This window comes from Epinephelus fuscoguttatus, linkage group LG4, assembly GCF_011397635.1.
Source record: "Epinephelus fuscoguttatus linkage group LG4, E.fuscoguttatus.final_Chr_v1".
NCBI classification, from domain to species: Eukaryota; Metazoa; Chordata; class Actinopteri; order Perciformes; family Serranidae; genus Epinephelus; species Epinephelus fuscoguttatus.
Genome location: NC_064755.1, coordinates 32,163,311 through 32,180,616, shown reverse-complemented (window position 1 = coordinate 32,180,616; position 17,306 = coordinate 32,163,311). Strand labels below are relative to the sequence as shown.

The 17,306-nt window shown below is 43.9% G+C and overlaps 1 protein-coding gene across 1 annotated transcript in view; it reads left to right on the top strand.

Moving 5' to 3' along the window:
- The first annotated feature begins 686 nt into the window (after positions 1–686).
- Positions 687–17,306, top strand: part of LOC125886892 (A disintegrin and metalloproteinase with thrombospondin motifs 20) — a 108,223-nt gene continuing 91,603 nt past the window's right edge. The window contains exons 1-3 of the mRNA XM_049573252.1: positions 687–1,122; positions 1,332–1,693; positions 6,280–6,448. Coding sequence (XP_049429209.1) covers positions 1,032–1,122; positions 1,332–1,693; positions 6,280–6,448 — 622 coding nt within the window. The 5' untranslated portion in view covers positions 687–1,031. The remainder of the gene's footprint in view (positions 1,123–1,331; positions 1,694–6,279; positions 6,449–17,306) is intronic.

Genomic DNA, 17,306 nt, shown 5'->3' with positions numbered 1-17,306 from the left:
TGTAGTGCATTAATCCGTGTAAAACCAAGATGGCCAGCATCTCGGCCAAGTCAGCCTGCAGCCGGTCCCAACACAAAATCAACAAGGTCCAAAACCTGATCACATTTTATGGTTGAAACTTGTGTATTGATGATTAATAATGTTTGTAGTTTGATATGGCAACAAATTTGACCAATCAGGACGTACTTGTTTAAAGACATTGGGACTTTATTGTTGTCTTGTTTGAGAACATTAGGACTTTTAGTTTTCTAATATGTATTAGATCCTACTGATCCCAAACAGCTAGACAATACATTCTGTTGTTTAAAACCAATATGAGCTAACTATTTAACACCTCAGATACATCAAAAGTCTCCACAATCCATTAATCGTCTAATCTAACAGTATTATTATTTTGAGATTCTGAAATACAATAAGCTTAACTACTTGTAATGGATGGTTTCCTCAAAGGTTTGTGTGCCACTCTCATTTTGTGTAAGCAAAAATCACCACTGGCACAAACCTGAAACCCTGAATTCAAGGTGATTTCGTGATTTTGGTTGATTTTCTCATGATGACTGGCATATTTTGTTTCCAGGCTTTTTACCACTGCAGCACTCGAGCCTGCCCCATGTGTGGTGGTCGAGGCGCACTCACCATTGGCTCGGCAGCCCATAGGGGCGTTGCTTCGCGGTTGGTGAGTGCTTAGGGTGCACGGGGTGTTCTAGGGATGGCTAAGGGAAAGCGTACTTGGCACTGATCCCTCCTTTCAGTATAGACTGCAGTTTACATTAGGCAGCATATTTTTTTTCTGTCAGCGGGATGAATATGTCATAAATAGTTGGCGTTTATAGAGGGGTAGTGGATGCATGTTTAGCTATGCGATGAGGCCAGTGCACTTTGCAAGACTTGCGCTGCAGAGAGCCTCCGCGGATCCCACGACCTGTTGCTGACAAGCCGGGGAAAAGGAGAGGGAGAGGGGGAGCCGCTCGGGAGACACAGAGGGTTACTGCCTTGGAGACGACAGCCCGGGTTTCTTCGCGGAGGAAATCATGCAGTTTGCAATCTGGCTGGTTGGACTAATGTGTCATCTGTCAGCGCTTGTCCGGGACACTTTGCAACACCGATTGCATCCGAAACAAGGTAGCGTTTTGTTTTGATCACGGTGAAGTGATAGCCTCCTGCTGAAGGTGTTTAAACAGTAATGTGTGGTGTTTGTAATGATGCCTGGTGCGCTGTTAGGGCTGTCAGGCTGCAGCTGCATGTATTACACTGACGCGCTGCTGGTAATGCCACCGCTTTTCTCTCTTTACTTTTTTTTTTTTTTTTTTTTTTTTTTTTTTTGTTTGCAGAAAGCTTCATCAAGCAGCTGTCATCGTATGAAATCATCACCCCGCTCCGTATGAATGACTTCGGAGAATCATTCCCGCACAAATTGCACTACAGGAGGAGACGGAGAAGTTTAAATGAGGACCTGTCGGGCTTACGGGTTCACTACAGGATTGATGCATTCGGGGAACGCTTTCATCTCAATCTGACCGCAGACTCCAGCTTCATCGCCCCCTCTTACACAGTGACACACTTGGGAGCGGAACAGAGCAACGACACGGACACCCACTTCCATGACCCGAGCGATATGCGCCACTGCTTTTTCCGCGGACAAGTCAACGCCAGGGACGAATATCCTGCCGTCTTCAGCCTATGCACTGGCCTTGTGAGTAACTGACTTTTCACTACCGCTAAAGTTTTCTTTTAAGACGCTTTAATCAAGCGATGCTGACAGGCCTCCATCCATGCATGTCCCCTATAACCCGCAGCTTAAGTGAAGTGTGCAGGAGTGTAACAAGAGCAAGTGTTACAGGACTAATGTCACTGAGGAGGAGAGCGCGCAGCTCTGCATCATCTCAGTGCCTGTGGGGAGATGCTGCTGGTGCACAGTGCAGTCTGGGCATCAGGGTGGTGTGGTGGTTGGAGACTGGGGGTTGATGTGACAACAAGCCTCAAACCCTGCTGCTGGTGTGCTTTAGAGCAAGATGCTCAGCTTTGGCTGAAGTGGCTGGTCTTTGGCACACCCTGCAGAGTGAACACTGGGGATAGGGCAAGCAAAAAGGCTGATTTTCCCCTAAATATTTTGTGCATTTTTCCAGACTTTTACACCATAAATGAATGCAAAAAGGACACAAATTGGTGCATTAAGATTCACCAGAATGAATGCAGGAAATTAAGTATTTGACATTCAAAACTTTCTGGCTGTGGATGCCCAAACCCCTCATTTCATATGTCCCGCCCTCCTATGTTGAAACAAAACCAGCACCCTTGCAAGAAAGCAACAGTAGAATTACACACAGGGTTGAATCTGCAGTATGTGCAGTTATCTGGGGTCATGTCTGTGCTTTTGCTTTATCAACCTCTTCTTTGCTGCTACAACAAACCTCTAAATCTTTGCTAAACAAAGCGTAATAACAGCGGATATGCAAAAAGACAATCAAGTAAAATTTTAAAGTAACAAATCAGTCACAAATGTAAGTAAGCAAGTTGGATACCTATGTATTTGGGGCCGCTGGTCGGACAAAACAAACTATTTTAAGATGTCTCCTTGGGCTTTTTTAGGTAGTTTTTCACTTTTCATAGACTAAATGATCATCAGGTCCATTGTTAATGACAGTAGTCATTAGCTGCAGCCCTGAGCAACAGATGTTATCATTCAGTCTAAAGCAGCTGTTGATTGCACCTCATTGCAGCTCTAGATCTTACGGGGCTGTAATGGAGTTATTGGGTAATAATGAGTTTATGGTCCCATTGTAGCATATCAGGATGCTGATGCCCAAGTCGTTTAGTTTGCTGACTCCTGTGTGAGAGAGTCTGATGAGTGTTGAAGGGGATGACTTCATGGGTCACATAAGGTTACTGGTCCAGGGGCAGGGGGTTGACCTCAGTCGCGCCAGCCGGATTCTGGTGTGGACTTAGCATGGTGGGGGCCGGCCGGAGCAACACAGACAGGAGGACCATAGCCTTGGAGTCTCCCTCCCCGTCGCAACCCCTATCAGTGACATAATCCTTATTTTAGATAGGAGCACTGTGTACAGTACCAGGATAGCATGTTGATCTAGTACATTCACAATGCATACAGTGATTGCACTCCTGTTGAAACCTGGCGTGGTAAACAATTGTTGTGTGTGACATTTTAGTCGGGGTTAACTCCCACTCAGTGTAGCTTTAGAGAAATACACATAAAGTTTTTGTTTTTTGTGTGTTTGCTTTGCAGTTTAAGACATGGAGTATGCTGGAATTATCAGGGTAATAAGCCTTTAATTGCCCCTCTGCCCAACTTTGATGTATGACTCGCTTATCCAAACATGTTTGCATCCTTTTTCAAGCAATCTTTGTTGCTTATCCGCATCATCACTCATTGAGAATGACAGGACAATGGAGACAGCACCAGAGGCTATTGGGTCATAAATGTGTCCGTATCTGATCACTGGGGCTTAATGGCCAAGCACATTTTGTAGGGATGAGGTCATTAAGGAATAATTAAGCCCTAAAACAAAGGGGTCATTCTAGAAAAAGCAGGTTCCCCTTTCGTCCAGAGTTGCTCAAAGCCGTCCCCAGGGGGGATTCGGGGGGGGGGGGGGGGGTTGAGGAGCTTTTGGCCTTTTCAAAGTGAGCTGTGACGGGCAGAGAAGGGGAGAAATGCTGTGAAGAGGAGACAACTGCCAATGAAGGTTGTGCGTGAGGAACTTAAGGATTGCTCGCAGCGTGGGAAATGCCCCTAAAGGAGCTCGCTCTCTCACTTCACTCACATAATAGAAGTGTGTGGTGAGTCAGCCTGTCCTGAGTAATGAGGCTATCTTCATTCCAGCACCAAGCCATGTACCTCTGTGTAAAGATCAGGCTCATGACACCTTTATGTCCTATTTAACTTCAGAGATTGACTGCAACTGTGCGTCACTTTCGAATGACTCAGCACCCACCGGGGTTTGAAAGTGTCTTTGTGGGATTTGATAAAAACAGATGTGTGCCAACAGTCATGCCATCCATGTCATGAAGGCGACCTCGCTTCAAATAGGAGTCCCTCAGTTGTAAGGTCCGGTTCAGCACCCGCTGCTGAACAGCAACTATTGTGTTTGTCCAAACTTTTGCCAGATTTGCTGCTGAGCTAATGCTGGGAAACCCTGAAACTCTGCCCCCTCCATTGACTAAACAGAGCATTTGTCTGTTCAGCCTTCCATTAACACCACATGAGAACTTAAGAGAGGCTCAACCATAATCATCTAATTAAAGTTAACTCACCACAGATAGTGATTTACAAGATAAAGGTGAACATCTACCAGTTGTTACACTGCATAAATCATTCATTATATTAAGATCACTATAACTGGTAGTTGTAGTAAGGCTGTAGCATTTTCATATTTAAAGGGTACGTTTGGTATTTTTCAACCTGGATTCTATTTTTTCCATGTTTTGTGACTAAAGGGAACAAGTTTTGAAATTCATCCAGTGTTGAGCGAGAGCGCTGCAGCCGGCAGCAGTGAAAAAAGGCCGCAACGACCCTCTGTTTATATCTTCACCGAGCAGCTGTGAATGCGGCGGTGACAACATTATGGAAGGGATCACTACAGAGATATACCTTTCTGTTAAAGATCCTTTTTGTTTAACCAGAAACAGCCAGAAATCGCCATCACCAATTCCACCACACTCCATTTAAATAAACAGTAATTTTAGCGTGTATAAGCCAGCATGTTTTCACATCCAGCAGGGTGAATGAACGGTTTATTTCAACCAAACCAGAACTGGTAATTGTTGTAACAGTGGAGGAGGATGAACCAAGATGGCTTTTGAGACTTTTATATTGTTTCTGTCGACTTTGAATGACGTGTGTTATACGACACTAAATTTATCATTATTTTAATGGAGTCTGGTGGGTTTGGCGATGGCAATGTCCGTGCTGCTTCTGGTTGAACAAAAAGGATCCTACTCTTTAACAAAAAGGTCTGTCTCTGTGGGGCCCTTTCCATAATGGTGTCAGACACTTGGAATAATAATCTAAAATGTCAGTGGCAAAAATAAGCACTTTTAGTTGAGATAAACTGACGCTGCCAACATGCCCAAAATGATTACATTGCAGCCTGTTTTGCTACTGCCATCTGCAGCAGTTTTGCTCAATGCTGGACCAATTTAGAAAAATGCTGTTCACATGAGTCACTTAGACACAAAAACATGGAAAATGTGGTCCAGGTTGAAAAATACTGAACTTGCCCCTTAATTAAAAGGGCCTAAGTCTTAATGCAACTATCAGCATTTGCTGCCATGCCTAACACACTGTAACTGGATTCTGCCAGTACTTTGATTCATTCATACATTGCAAACCTGAACACTGAGGCTCTGAAGTGCTTTTTTTTTTTTTTTCTAGCAGTGTGGTTATTTCTATCCTGTGTCTTGTTTTCACAAGCTCATTACACTGCAGCGCTGAACACATGTAGCACTCAAGGCCTGTAGCACTTTCGAGGAAGTATGGTGCATATGCGCGAGCCAACTAATCCTTCACCCTTTGAGAGGCGGAGAGGAAAGGTACACACACAGTTTGTACACGTTTTCCATATCTGATTTGTATGTTTTCCATTGTCAAGCGTCCATCACTCGTGGGGGTGGTTATGGAATAATGCCGCCTTAAAGATAACATTCCAGTGTCCAATATCCTGTTTAAGTGTGCACATGAAATTACCATACAAACACCATTGTGCCTCATGGCTGAGTGAGCTAAGAAGCTTTGTGAAGGACTGAGCTGCCAAATCAATATTAGCATTCCTCTGTCAGCAGCTCTGTCCGTGTATGATGATGTCACTCGTCCCAGTGTCAGGTTTACGGGGAGATGCATTCTCACAGTTGCATTAAGCACTCTTAAAAGCCTGTGCAAGAAGGTGTGAAATGATTTAATGACTTACTTGTGCATTGATAAGTGTATAAAAGGCTTAAAATGTGCTATGATTGGTTGTTGTCATGGTTACAGTTTACACAATGACTGATAGTGAGCAGTCACAGATATTATCTGACCTTTCTGAGTCAGCATGCTCTTTCCATGTGCACCTGTCAAAAAACAGAGCTTGCTCAAAAGCGTGGAAATAATGTGCACAGTGGTGCCCAAGGGCAACACAGAATGACTGCAGTTGAACAGCAACCTCTTTGAATGATACTGTACCCTAATCTGTAAATGAAACCTACACACATACAGTACAGTATGCACACATGCAAGCGCATGCTTCATACCAAAGCCATCAATGACATCTTTTTTTTCTGCTCTAGATTGGAACGTTTACGACACAACATGGTGAATACTTCATGGAGCCTCTTTTAAATGCTGCAGGGGAGGAATATGACGAAGAACACAACAAACCTCATCTTGTCTATCGACACGAGAGGAAGAAGAACATCTCGCACACCGACAACAGCGCAGAGCCCTGTGCTGCCTCAGGTAACAGACTACAGACTGCCTAACTTTACTGCCTGTAACCACTGTCTGTCTGACTTTCACCCACAAATACTTACCTTCTGATGAACCTCATCAGACCTGCATTCACTTTCTGAGCAATACCAATAAACACAAAATGGAAATTATACCTAGTCACGATCTTTGGCTTGCAGGTTACCCAAAATATTTCAGCCTTGATGATGGGGTGTTTTTGAAAACTCCTCAACTTAATTAAGCGAAATGTGCTCCAGCACTGCCTGGTGTTTTCACTCACATTCTGCAGGAGCATTCAATCCCAGGTCTGTGGCAGGAGCTCAGAGGGAAGGAATAATTACTTTTCAGGTTGCAGTTGTGATGAAAAGAACTGGAGAGGTTTTCCGCATGGGAGACTGCTTGAAAGTTCCCCCAATTTCATTTGAATTTTTATGGTTGAGGCCTTTGGGTGGTGGAGAGGCCCTCAAGAGAAAGCGGGGTGACCGAGCGGAGTTCACCGCGATGGAGGGCCTCAGAGTCGTCCTCGCAGGGAGCGCCGTGGGCGGCCTTTGTTGCGTGATGCAATAAATCTTTTATGTGCAGGCCGCTTGATTTGCTTGTTGTCTGAACCCGGCCATTGTCGCCTGGTGGTGGCCATTGTGTGAGGCGGCGGTTTAAAGAACTTGGACTGACCTGATGGGCCAGGTCAATACCTCCTTAATATGCTTTGCCCTTTCACTCTTTCAGTCTGTGTGTGGTAAACAGAGACTGAGAAATCTGGAGGGTCTCTCCGCCCCCACTCTGAGGCACTTTACAATATACTCTCCCTGAAGAACTGTGAGTGGAGTCTTGGTGAATGACCCCGACTTCTGATGTCCCAGGAACCTCCTTTGTCATTATCCAGTTACATTATGTCTTATCCTGACTTTTCAACACATAATCCCACATATAAACTGGTATTTTAGGAATGATTCAGTGTACAGCATGAGATAGTAGGGAGGAAGATGCGTACATGGATGAAACACCTGTAGGGCTTCATCAAAGGGCTGCAGGTAAACAATGAGCAGCAGGATTAAAAGAACCAGTGGAGCGGGGGTAGGACTGTGAGGTGTCCCAGGCTGTGGCTCCTCAGCTTTATCAGATAGGCCCCTCTCCAGATGTGGCGATAAATGTGCTCTTTGAAGGCCACGCTAAGCCAAGACTAACAGGCCTGTCCTGTCTTTTTATGGGAAGGAGTGCAGTACACGCTGCTACTAGCAGGTTAGATATAAACACTGGCTCGGCACGTGTTGTTCTGCTTGCAAAACGCTTGTAGTGGCTGCTGCTAGTCTTGGATTTTGACATCTGCCTCTTGGTTTAATGTGTTAAAGAGATAAAGATAACATGTAGCTCTTCCCTTCTCTTGTCTCCGCTCTACACCGTGTCTGTACAGTCTGTCTATCCTTCTTTTCCTTATGTTTCCCATTAGACTAAATCAGCGTCTAAGTATGGGGCTCCTAACCACAGCCTAATTGCTGAGAGAGAAAAACGTGTTGAGGAGCACAGGACCAACGAGTAGAATCCTTGTTAGCTGGGAAAAGGATCTGAGCAGCAGTATTTTGGGGGGCAGTGAAAATCTAACTGCTGGTTAATGTTTCTTCGTATCAAATTATGTACATATATACAGATATACTGTAGGACTGTCCTGAATGCCATTTTTGGGCTCGGAAGATTTGGTAACAATTGTCAGCTAATATTCGAAGCTTCTCCCAAGAGTGTGGGGGAGGCCGGGCATGACTCAGGAACGAGTCTGATCATAAATACTCATAATGATAGGCTCTGAACTCAAGACAACGCCAGACAAAGCGATGTGAAACTCAAGCACAGAAACAGCATACTAGCTCCAACAAAATTAAGACTCAGATTTATAAGATTCAGGCACAAGCACAAGGAACGAGTGAGTGAATGAACAGATGAACAAAAAAATGAGTGAACAAACAAACAATATCCAGCCCTAATATTCAGAGCTCATTATTACTCTAGCTCCACCAAGGTGTTTTTAACATTTTGTCCTCCATCCATCCATCCATCCATCCATCCATTCATTTTCAAAACTGCTTATCCTCTTGAGACATGGTAACTCAAGGGTTAACAGATGCATTTGTCTGCAGCAGTTTTTTTCACTTCACAGTGCATTTCTGTTTTCAGTATAACTCTCCAAGGCAACTCATATATAGCAAGTTAAGAAACAACAGTTTCTGATTTATCTCATCACGAACATGACAGACTGGAGAACCTGTGTTGTTAGCGGGGGGCAGATTCCTTTCCCAATATCTCCCCTATATGAGGAGCTATAAAAGCACTCTTTGTCAGGGTCAATCATGTTATGACCCTTTCTCTCTTTTTCTTTCTTTCTTCACTTTATGTTCCTGTGAAGAGGACTCTTGCCTTAAATCAAAACTAGGAGCTGGAGTTAGTGCTGAGGGCGTTGGCAGGTTTGAAGAGGTTTTTGGGCCTTGGAGGTCAGAAACATGTCAACTATCACCGTTGGTCCAAACACGTGGAAGTGCAGAATAGCCAACAATGCTTCCAATCTGCTTGCAAGCCAGCATTTTGCTCTGTAAAGACGTTGTTTTGTAAGAGCTATGTACACACTATGGTGAGTATTATTCTTTGCCTGTCATAAAAGAAAATATCTTTTTGAAAAAGACAAAGATGAAACAAGCTGCATGTTATCAACCAGACTTCCAGGAAACAAACTGTATATCACTGGAGAGATACCTCTGGTGAGATAAGCTTTTCCCTCAGATATGATGTGTCATAGTTCTGCCACGGTGCGCTACAGACAGTGCCAGAACAATAACTGGAACTTCTGTATCTACAGACACAGTAAGAGTTTCCAGAGTTTGTACAGTCCCTGAACACTCTGCAAAAACCTGTTGAAAGGAGAGGAAGGCTATGTTTCCACATGAACTTAACAAAGATGAACTTTTGTTTTTAACTTGTCATCTCTGACACGTACAAATACTTGACTTTTTCGTGCATGTGCTGTCACTAGCGGTGAAGTGCCAGAAACTGAAGTGCAAAGATAAGAGCTTTTAAAGTGTTGCCTTGATGGAAAATGAGGTTTTGTTATTTCAGCCATCATGACATGGTTATATACCTGTCCTCAGCTGCTTTTCCTCACCGTGTGTGTCTGTTCCATGTGTTGCAGAATAGATGTGAATTTAAAATGTGTTTTAGATGTTTCCAAAGAGTCACTGCACTAGACACCACAACAGACTTTGCAAATCAAAAAAGAGCGAATCAAAGAATCCGAACATGACCCTGAAATTTGCTCCCACTGACTGACATTTCTAGCAACTGTATCAGTCTTCTGTCTGCCAACCTGGGTGGCTTCCCTGTTGTTTAGAATACCTCTAGTGTAGATAGCTGTTGAGTGGGTGATTAATGTTTTAACGTCACAGAGCGCCTTGTTGTGCCTGGTTCTGGCTTTTAAAAGCCTCTGGGGAAGAAGCTTACTGGGCTCAAATCACAACACGGCTCCGACCTTTAATGACACATTCTACGGGGTATCTGTCTTTGAGCTTGCATGTGAATCCCTGCCTCGTCCTTCGAAAGAGATAGCCACAGGGATGAGGGTGGCTGCAGATAGGGGCAGATTCTTCTCTCTCGCTCTCTTCCCTTTGCTTTCTAAAAACCATGTGAAGACAAACAAGAGACAGAGGGAAGGGGAGCCGTGCAGTATCTCTTTCTCACACTCGTTGGCTGCGTTTCCAAAACCGTGGGGTGTCATATTTTGTCTGAATTAGAAACAGTGACTTGAATACAGACAGCTTGACAGCGAACATCACCGGCCGTAAACCCAAACACCAGCGTTCCAGTGTTGGCTTTCGAGTGTTTCACCCGATTTCTTGATGGCTAACTGAGGGCAGCTCGGACAGCGAAGTGACTGGCTTTGATGCAGCAATACTTGGCACACATGGCATCTGTGGCCTCTGACCCTCAACACAATCATTGTATAGGATTCCCCCCTTGGTGCCCACTGTGTATACATGGTAGTTCAAATGCTAGCATCAGGTTTTTGGTCAATGGGTTCATTTATATGGAAAAATGCCCTCCCCCGCCTGGGGTTTGAACTAGCCGACTTGAATCGCTGCCCGCTCTCCCTTTGCGCTTTCATGTATGTGAATGGAAGCACTTGTTGATTGTGACCTCACTTTCCTCTTTGTTTGGAGTCACTCACTGGACGGGTGGATGTGACCTTGAGTTTTTTCCCCTCCTAGAGGTGCGTGGTTACTGGGCTCGCTGGCTTGTTTGCTGGGCCTCACTTGGAACTATGTATGCATTAAGCTCTTTGTTTTCCTCTTAACTGCAGCTCTTGACAGGGGTCAGGAAAGGTGGCCGGGCAGGGTGTGATGGACGGGCGCTGATCGCTCAGACAACCTCTCTCACCTTTAGGGTGTGGCTTTAGATGGTGGGGAGCTTCTGAGTGTCAGATGGCTCCAAAAGGCTTAGGCTTGCTCTTTGCCCTGATGCCCCCTGGGTAGATTGAACCTCCCCCATTTCAGGAAGTACCTATTGTTGCAAGGAAGAAAAAGTTTGTTTTTGGCCTTTTGTGTGCATGCATAGATGTGGTTTGCTTTCGAGTGTGTGTCAGGAGTGCATGTCGTCTCTCTGGCCGTCAGTGGATGAAGCTTCCCGCTGAGTATTGGGAATTGCTGAGCGAAGCAGGGTAGAGGAATGGAGCAAGGAGCTTCTTTCTTCATGTGTTTGAGCAGTCCTGGCCTGCACTGCATGTGCCTGTCGGGTTTGCTGCAGAGCTTGGCAGAGGCCCCAGCTTATTCCCCACCTCCCACTGCCCGCCTTTCTTCTTTTACACCTGCTTCTCTAAAGTAGTGTTCTCACCCACGGCCTTGCTATCGGCCTTCATAGAAAAACAATCAAAATTTCTTTTGTCTTTTGATTGTCCATTCGAATGGACATAGCGTTTTCTTTGGAGCACCAAGATGTTAATGTCTTAGTTAGTCAAATGAGTTGAAACGTGTTTTTCCATGCACTGACTGCAAGTCTTGAGCCAACATGTGTTAGTTTTGCGTAATATGCAAGTTTTCCCTTCAGGCTTGATGCTTTGTTGTATCATTGTCTTATATTTTACAACACTGTGTGACAGTTAATTCAAGCAGCTAATAATATGAACCATTGCACTCATTGGCATCTGATTTTAAGATAACAGATACTCTGGACAGGGCCGAACAGGGCTGGGCAACTACAGACAGTCCATAACTTTAATAGCAGCCATGTGTCTGCCTGCCCCGAGGCCTCAGCCCTATTGAACCCAATGTGTTGTGTTGTCTCGGGAGTTCCCGTGACAGATTCCAGCTGGGGCTATTTTCTGCCACTGTCTACTGTCTGGGCATTCTTAACAGATGGAGTCTGATTGGAACGGTTGGAGCAACTTGAGTGACAGTGACTGACTGCATGGTGGCATGGGTGACAGTCAGAGGTGAGAGGGGGTGACAGGTGAGCGACAGTTTCCCACTGAGGTGGACTGGGAGAGGCAGTGCTGAGAGCTGGCCAGTGAGGCATCAGTGTCATCGCCTGCAGCGCTGGCTGTTTATCATCTCAGAGGCCAGAAATCACTCAAACCTTCAGACCTGCTTTGTATATGTCAAGGCAGAACTGTTTGTCTCGGGGTCTCAAATAGGCTCTTGGTATGCTCAAAAAGATGGGAGATGTAATGACTTCATCCATGCTGACTGTGTTCAAGGTGCGTTGCTCCTTTTAACTTTCTGTTGACTTTCAACTTTGGTCTAGTTTTCATAGTTTTGTCCATCTTTTTTATGATAACATACTCACTAAAGTAATTTGAAGATCTGGAAGCATGGTAACAGTGCCACTGCAAAGTCCCTTTGTCTGACTCAACGATGCAGTTCCCAGAAGTTGATGCAATGTTGCAATTACGGCAGGAATGATGGCCAAAACTAGGAACATAACATCCAAGTTGTAATAAACTATCCTTTATCCTTTAATTGCCCCTCTTCTTGTTAGACACCAAAGTCAGATGCCATGTTAATTGTTGGTTTTATCATGCTGTGGTTTTCAAAAGCCTCTTACCTTATATTTACACTTTAACTTTAAACTAGGCTTGGGTAGCATCTGTTTTTTCATACATTCCTGATATTTCATATCATACAGTACATGGCAGTATTTTTTGTAAAAAAGGAAAACAAGAAACAATAAAAAAAATGAGCTACTGGTAATAGAAGTAATTTTAGCATGTATGTCATTGTCGAGTCTACAATGCTGTGTTTCTAAGATGCAGTTACTTATGGCCCAGAGAATAACAAATAGATAGGAAATCAGCACCCTTCTTGCAGAGAACTTAATGACACTTGTTGCCATGGTGGATGCCGACACATCAGTGGGCTGAACGGAGATGATGTGTGGAAGAAGTTATCTCAAGTTGAAGGTATATTTGGCAAGACTCCCAAACAGGAGCAGAGGCATTTTTCTTTTTTACCAATCCTGTAACGTTATCCCCACCACTCGCAGTTGCTGTCTTTCTCAGCAATGTTCCACTTGTAGAGACTGACCTGTAGAGACCTCTGGTGGCGCATGTTGTACACTACATCACTTCAGTACAGCATCTTCGTATGGGTTTAATAGAAAAAGGGTATTTTGTATTTTTTGACAGTATTGAAAATCATACCTTTGGGATTTCTAAATACCCTGGTATTACCGTGACACCACCCCGTGCCTACTGTAAACCATAACCTCCTTTCTCAAAGTGGATTCCTCATGCAGATTAGATGCAGAACTTGCTATGATACAGACTAGAAATGAGGGGAGAGGTTGTCAGTATAGTTTTAAATCGCGTCCTCACACTATGTGTCCTTTTAGATGCTATTTCATTGGTTACCTCGATCCAGGGGGGATCTTTTTGGCCCTCTTTATGTCTGTCACCAGAATATGTAAAAAAAAAAAAAAATTGAATCAAACATGATGAAAAAGCGTGGCCATCAACCAAGAGGGTACTAATTGATATGAGTCTGGATCTAGAGGCTTCAGTAAATGCCAAAGAGATTTTCATCCAATCTTCACCAAATTTGGCACATGCACAAAAAAATTTGCTTTTTGATATTCCCCACTGAATACCTTTAACTGGCTGCCAGATGTTTGTAGATATGGCCTCTTTTACGTAAACTTCCACAGCTCTTGGATGAATTATTCAGATGAACCAATGTCAATGGCACTTTTACATTTTAAATAGGCACAATCCTGTAAAACACAATGACATTTTTTCTTTTTTACAGCTCGTATTCTCCAAAAACAGCCAATCAAAGAGGTTGTCTAACATCATGTGTATTTGTATGCAGATTTTTAAACATTTTCTGTTATTAAAACATCAAATTGTGCAGTCTTCAAGTAGGTTAACAGGTCCTCTGCAGTCTGTTAGGATGAATTTCTTTAAATCTTACAGTCAGAAAGTTTCAGCTTGAGTCTGACAAAAAGAAACACTCCAGGCCCCTGCCCATCATTAGGACTCCAGATCCATAAGTAGTGTTTTGTCTCCTCAGAGGAGGTCTGCTACTCCAAACACATTCTTTAGCTGACCGCCATGCTGTCTTTAGCATGTCTCTGAACTGAAAATAACAACTGAAGTCAGAGAGCACTGTTAGTGTACAAAGCCCACCGTCTTCCAGTGAGGTCAAAAGCCATGCCACTTCACTTTTAAAAGCTTTCTTCAGCAGCAACAATTAGCTGCCTTTGCTTCTCTCTGTCTAGCCACAGAATTGCACTTAATTGTGCCTCTGTCTGCAGGAGTTTCAACTTTTTTCCCCCTCTTGAGTCGTACTGTCAGTAACCAGAGTGTCTGACCTTGTATACAGTAGAACCAAGGCAGCACCTATACACAATGTAAGGTATACTGTCTATTTAATTGGCACCCGGGGAATAGGGCGCCTAAACTCTCAGTGGGCCATTGTAAAAGAATGTTAATTAGTTCAACAATGAAATGTGTGTTCCCCATTGTTGGGCCCTTGGCATTGATACTTTTGACAGTGAGCTGAAGGAGAGTCAAAGAGCAGCTCTTTGATCTAGATTGAAATCTCAATGAGATCCTTCAGGACAGGGTGGATGTACATGAATGGACTCAAACCAGAGAGTGCACTCACAAGCTTGAAAATGCTTCCATACTTGTGAATGTTTGTGAATATATGTAAATAAATACTTAAGTGTAAACACATGCAGCATTCAAACCCAACTGGAATCTTGAAATATGTATGAAAATGTTTGCTCATAATGTGTGTGGGGCACTTGGCGTGCAATTGAACATGTTATTGAGTGAGTAGATAAATATTGTTGGTAATATTCGTTGGGTTTGATTATATTTTGGCACTCTGATAAAAAAGCTTTTTGTAAGTTTACAATTCAAGTAGGCGTTAGAGCAGAAAAGTGAGTGTGGTGTGGTTCTCTTTCAGCTATGTGCATACTGGAGCCAACTAAATTACAACATTTATAAATGCTCTCATGCTGTGCAGGGCTCGCTTTATTGTTCTCTCTTATGAAGAACCGCTGGAGCTCGATTTTACGGGCTCAAGGTCGTGAAATTTTTGCTGGTGCAAAGAGAAATTAAACGTTTCACAGTTTGATGTTTGGTAATCAATTCCAACATTTACAATCCAGAGATGTGCGTGTGTAGGTGATTTGATGCCCAGTGCTCAGAGGGAGATGTCTTGTCTCTGTATGTCCGGCGGGTCAGGGCAGTCACCCCTGTCTTCTCATGGTGTAAGTAGCGGCTCACTACCTAGTGAGAGGGGGATTTGAACCTAAGGCGATTTGGGAAAGGTTGTGTGTGGCTAATCTGCACTGATTCAAAGGCTATTATAACAGGGACCATATTTTCTCCTCCTCTTCTTCTTCTCTTTTCTTCTCATCTCACACTCGCTTGCTCTGAGACTTAACACCAATTTCTGTAGATGTAGATACTCCTCTGTTCTCTGATAATCCCTTTGATGTCAGACTGTCTGCAGTGATGAGTCTGTTTAAGGGGTTTAGTGTAGTGGGTTTGGCCTCGGAAAGATTTTTCCTGGAAAATACAAAGCTCTGTTCTGGCCCAGCTGCCTGGGCTGTGTACACGGGCACAGACAGACTTGGCGCTGACTTGGATGCTGGCACTGGCATGGGGCTGGGCCTCACGGTAGCAAGAGCTGTGTGCCTTTGTGCCAGCGAGTCACGCTCCGCCTCGCGTGCCCGCTGGGGGCATCACTTGAATAATCTCGGAGCACCCAGCGAGTTTTCTCTTCTTTCTTTTTTTTTTTTTTTTTTGCTTTTCTCTGACCTAACAGTTGCACACAATCTCTCTCTGTGTGAGTCTCTGGAAAGACTGAGTTTGTAGAAGACAATGGAACTCTTCACTATGATCGGGTTATCTAAAGTTGAGGGGGTTGTTTAGGATGACGGACTCCAAACTATGCTTGGCTCGTAAACACTGACAGTCATAAAATTACTAAAAAGTCATTTATTTAGTGAATGTCATTTTATGTTTAATTTATTTCTGAAATTTTTTACTTTCCCACATTCCCATGCATATTTCCTTTAAGGCGACACAAAACACAGCAGAAGGTGATGACTGACTTAAAAGTATTGAGTGTGTTTGGGGCTGCATGAGTTGTGAATATGAAAAATCTCAGTTTGTGCCTATACAGCTGTCATGTCTGTGTGTTTGCATGATTTACTACTCACTCCTGCCACATTTATCTCTCACTTTGTCGGGTAGCCCTTGAAATCCATCTTCCCCTGGCTGAGAGATGGCAGAAGCTACTGCAAGCAGTCTTTCTTACACCGTATGGCATGTGGCAACGCATCGTCGCAAATCTGGACAGCACAATAGCCTGTGTGTGAATACTTAGTCCTCAGATGGCCTGTTTCAACACAATATGGCTGTTGAAATCCATCCAGTGCTCATAAATTATCGATTGCGGCTGAAAGATTTTGATGTTCAGAATACACAGATGATTTTGCGATGTGTTTGCCATTAACTTGATTGATGATGCTGGAGAGATTTTTCTTGAGAAAGATCCATAGCTCTGTTTTCAGTATGGGCTGGTTTGTTGGTCAGTAACAGGAATATACTGCAGTTGTGTGTCCCAAACAGAATTACCTTTGTTTTTGAGCAATTTGGAGCTCTCTTTCCAAACTCTGACAGGCTACAGTCTTAAAGGAATACTACCCCCTGCTCTCACGTGAGCATTTCAATATCAGGAGAGACAGAAGAATGAAGTGAAGATAATATCTAATATAGAATTTGAGTGTACAGATGATTTGTGCTGATTAATTTAACAGAAGTCTTTGGTGCTTGGACACCAGAGGTAGACAGTGTGTGATTGACGGACGTCTGAGCAGCAGCAAGATAAATCCCCCCCACGGAGTCCAGACACTGGTGGTGGTGGCTGCTGACTCTCAGGCTGCTAACTACTGAGGTAGATGAGGCGGATGAATCTGTAAAGACAAGGTGGTGATGGGGAGGTGGAGGGTGCGCAGGACTAGCAGCTAGAAAGAACTACGGCAGAGAAAGAACCATATTTAAAATGAGGAGCAGGGAGATGATAGGCTGACAGAGGAGGTGTGGTGCTGTACTCTTGGATGATTGTGAATCAGCTCAATTGACAGACCCAGACAATGACACCCAGAGACACTGAGTGAGCATTCATGCAAGGGGTGAATGAAAACGTACAGCCTGAGCATGAAAAGTGTTGTCTTCCTCACTGAACTTTCGCAAGAGCTTCATTTGTATATTAAGTATGGTGAATGGGCCGCACTTGTATAGCGCCTTTCTAGTCTTCGACCATTCAAAGCACTTTTACACTTCGTGTCACATCCACACACTGGTGGCCGAGGCTGCCAT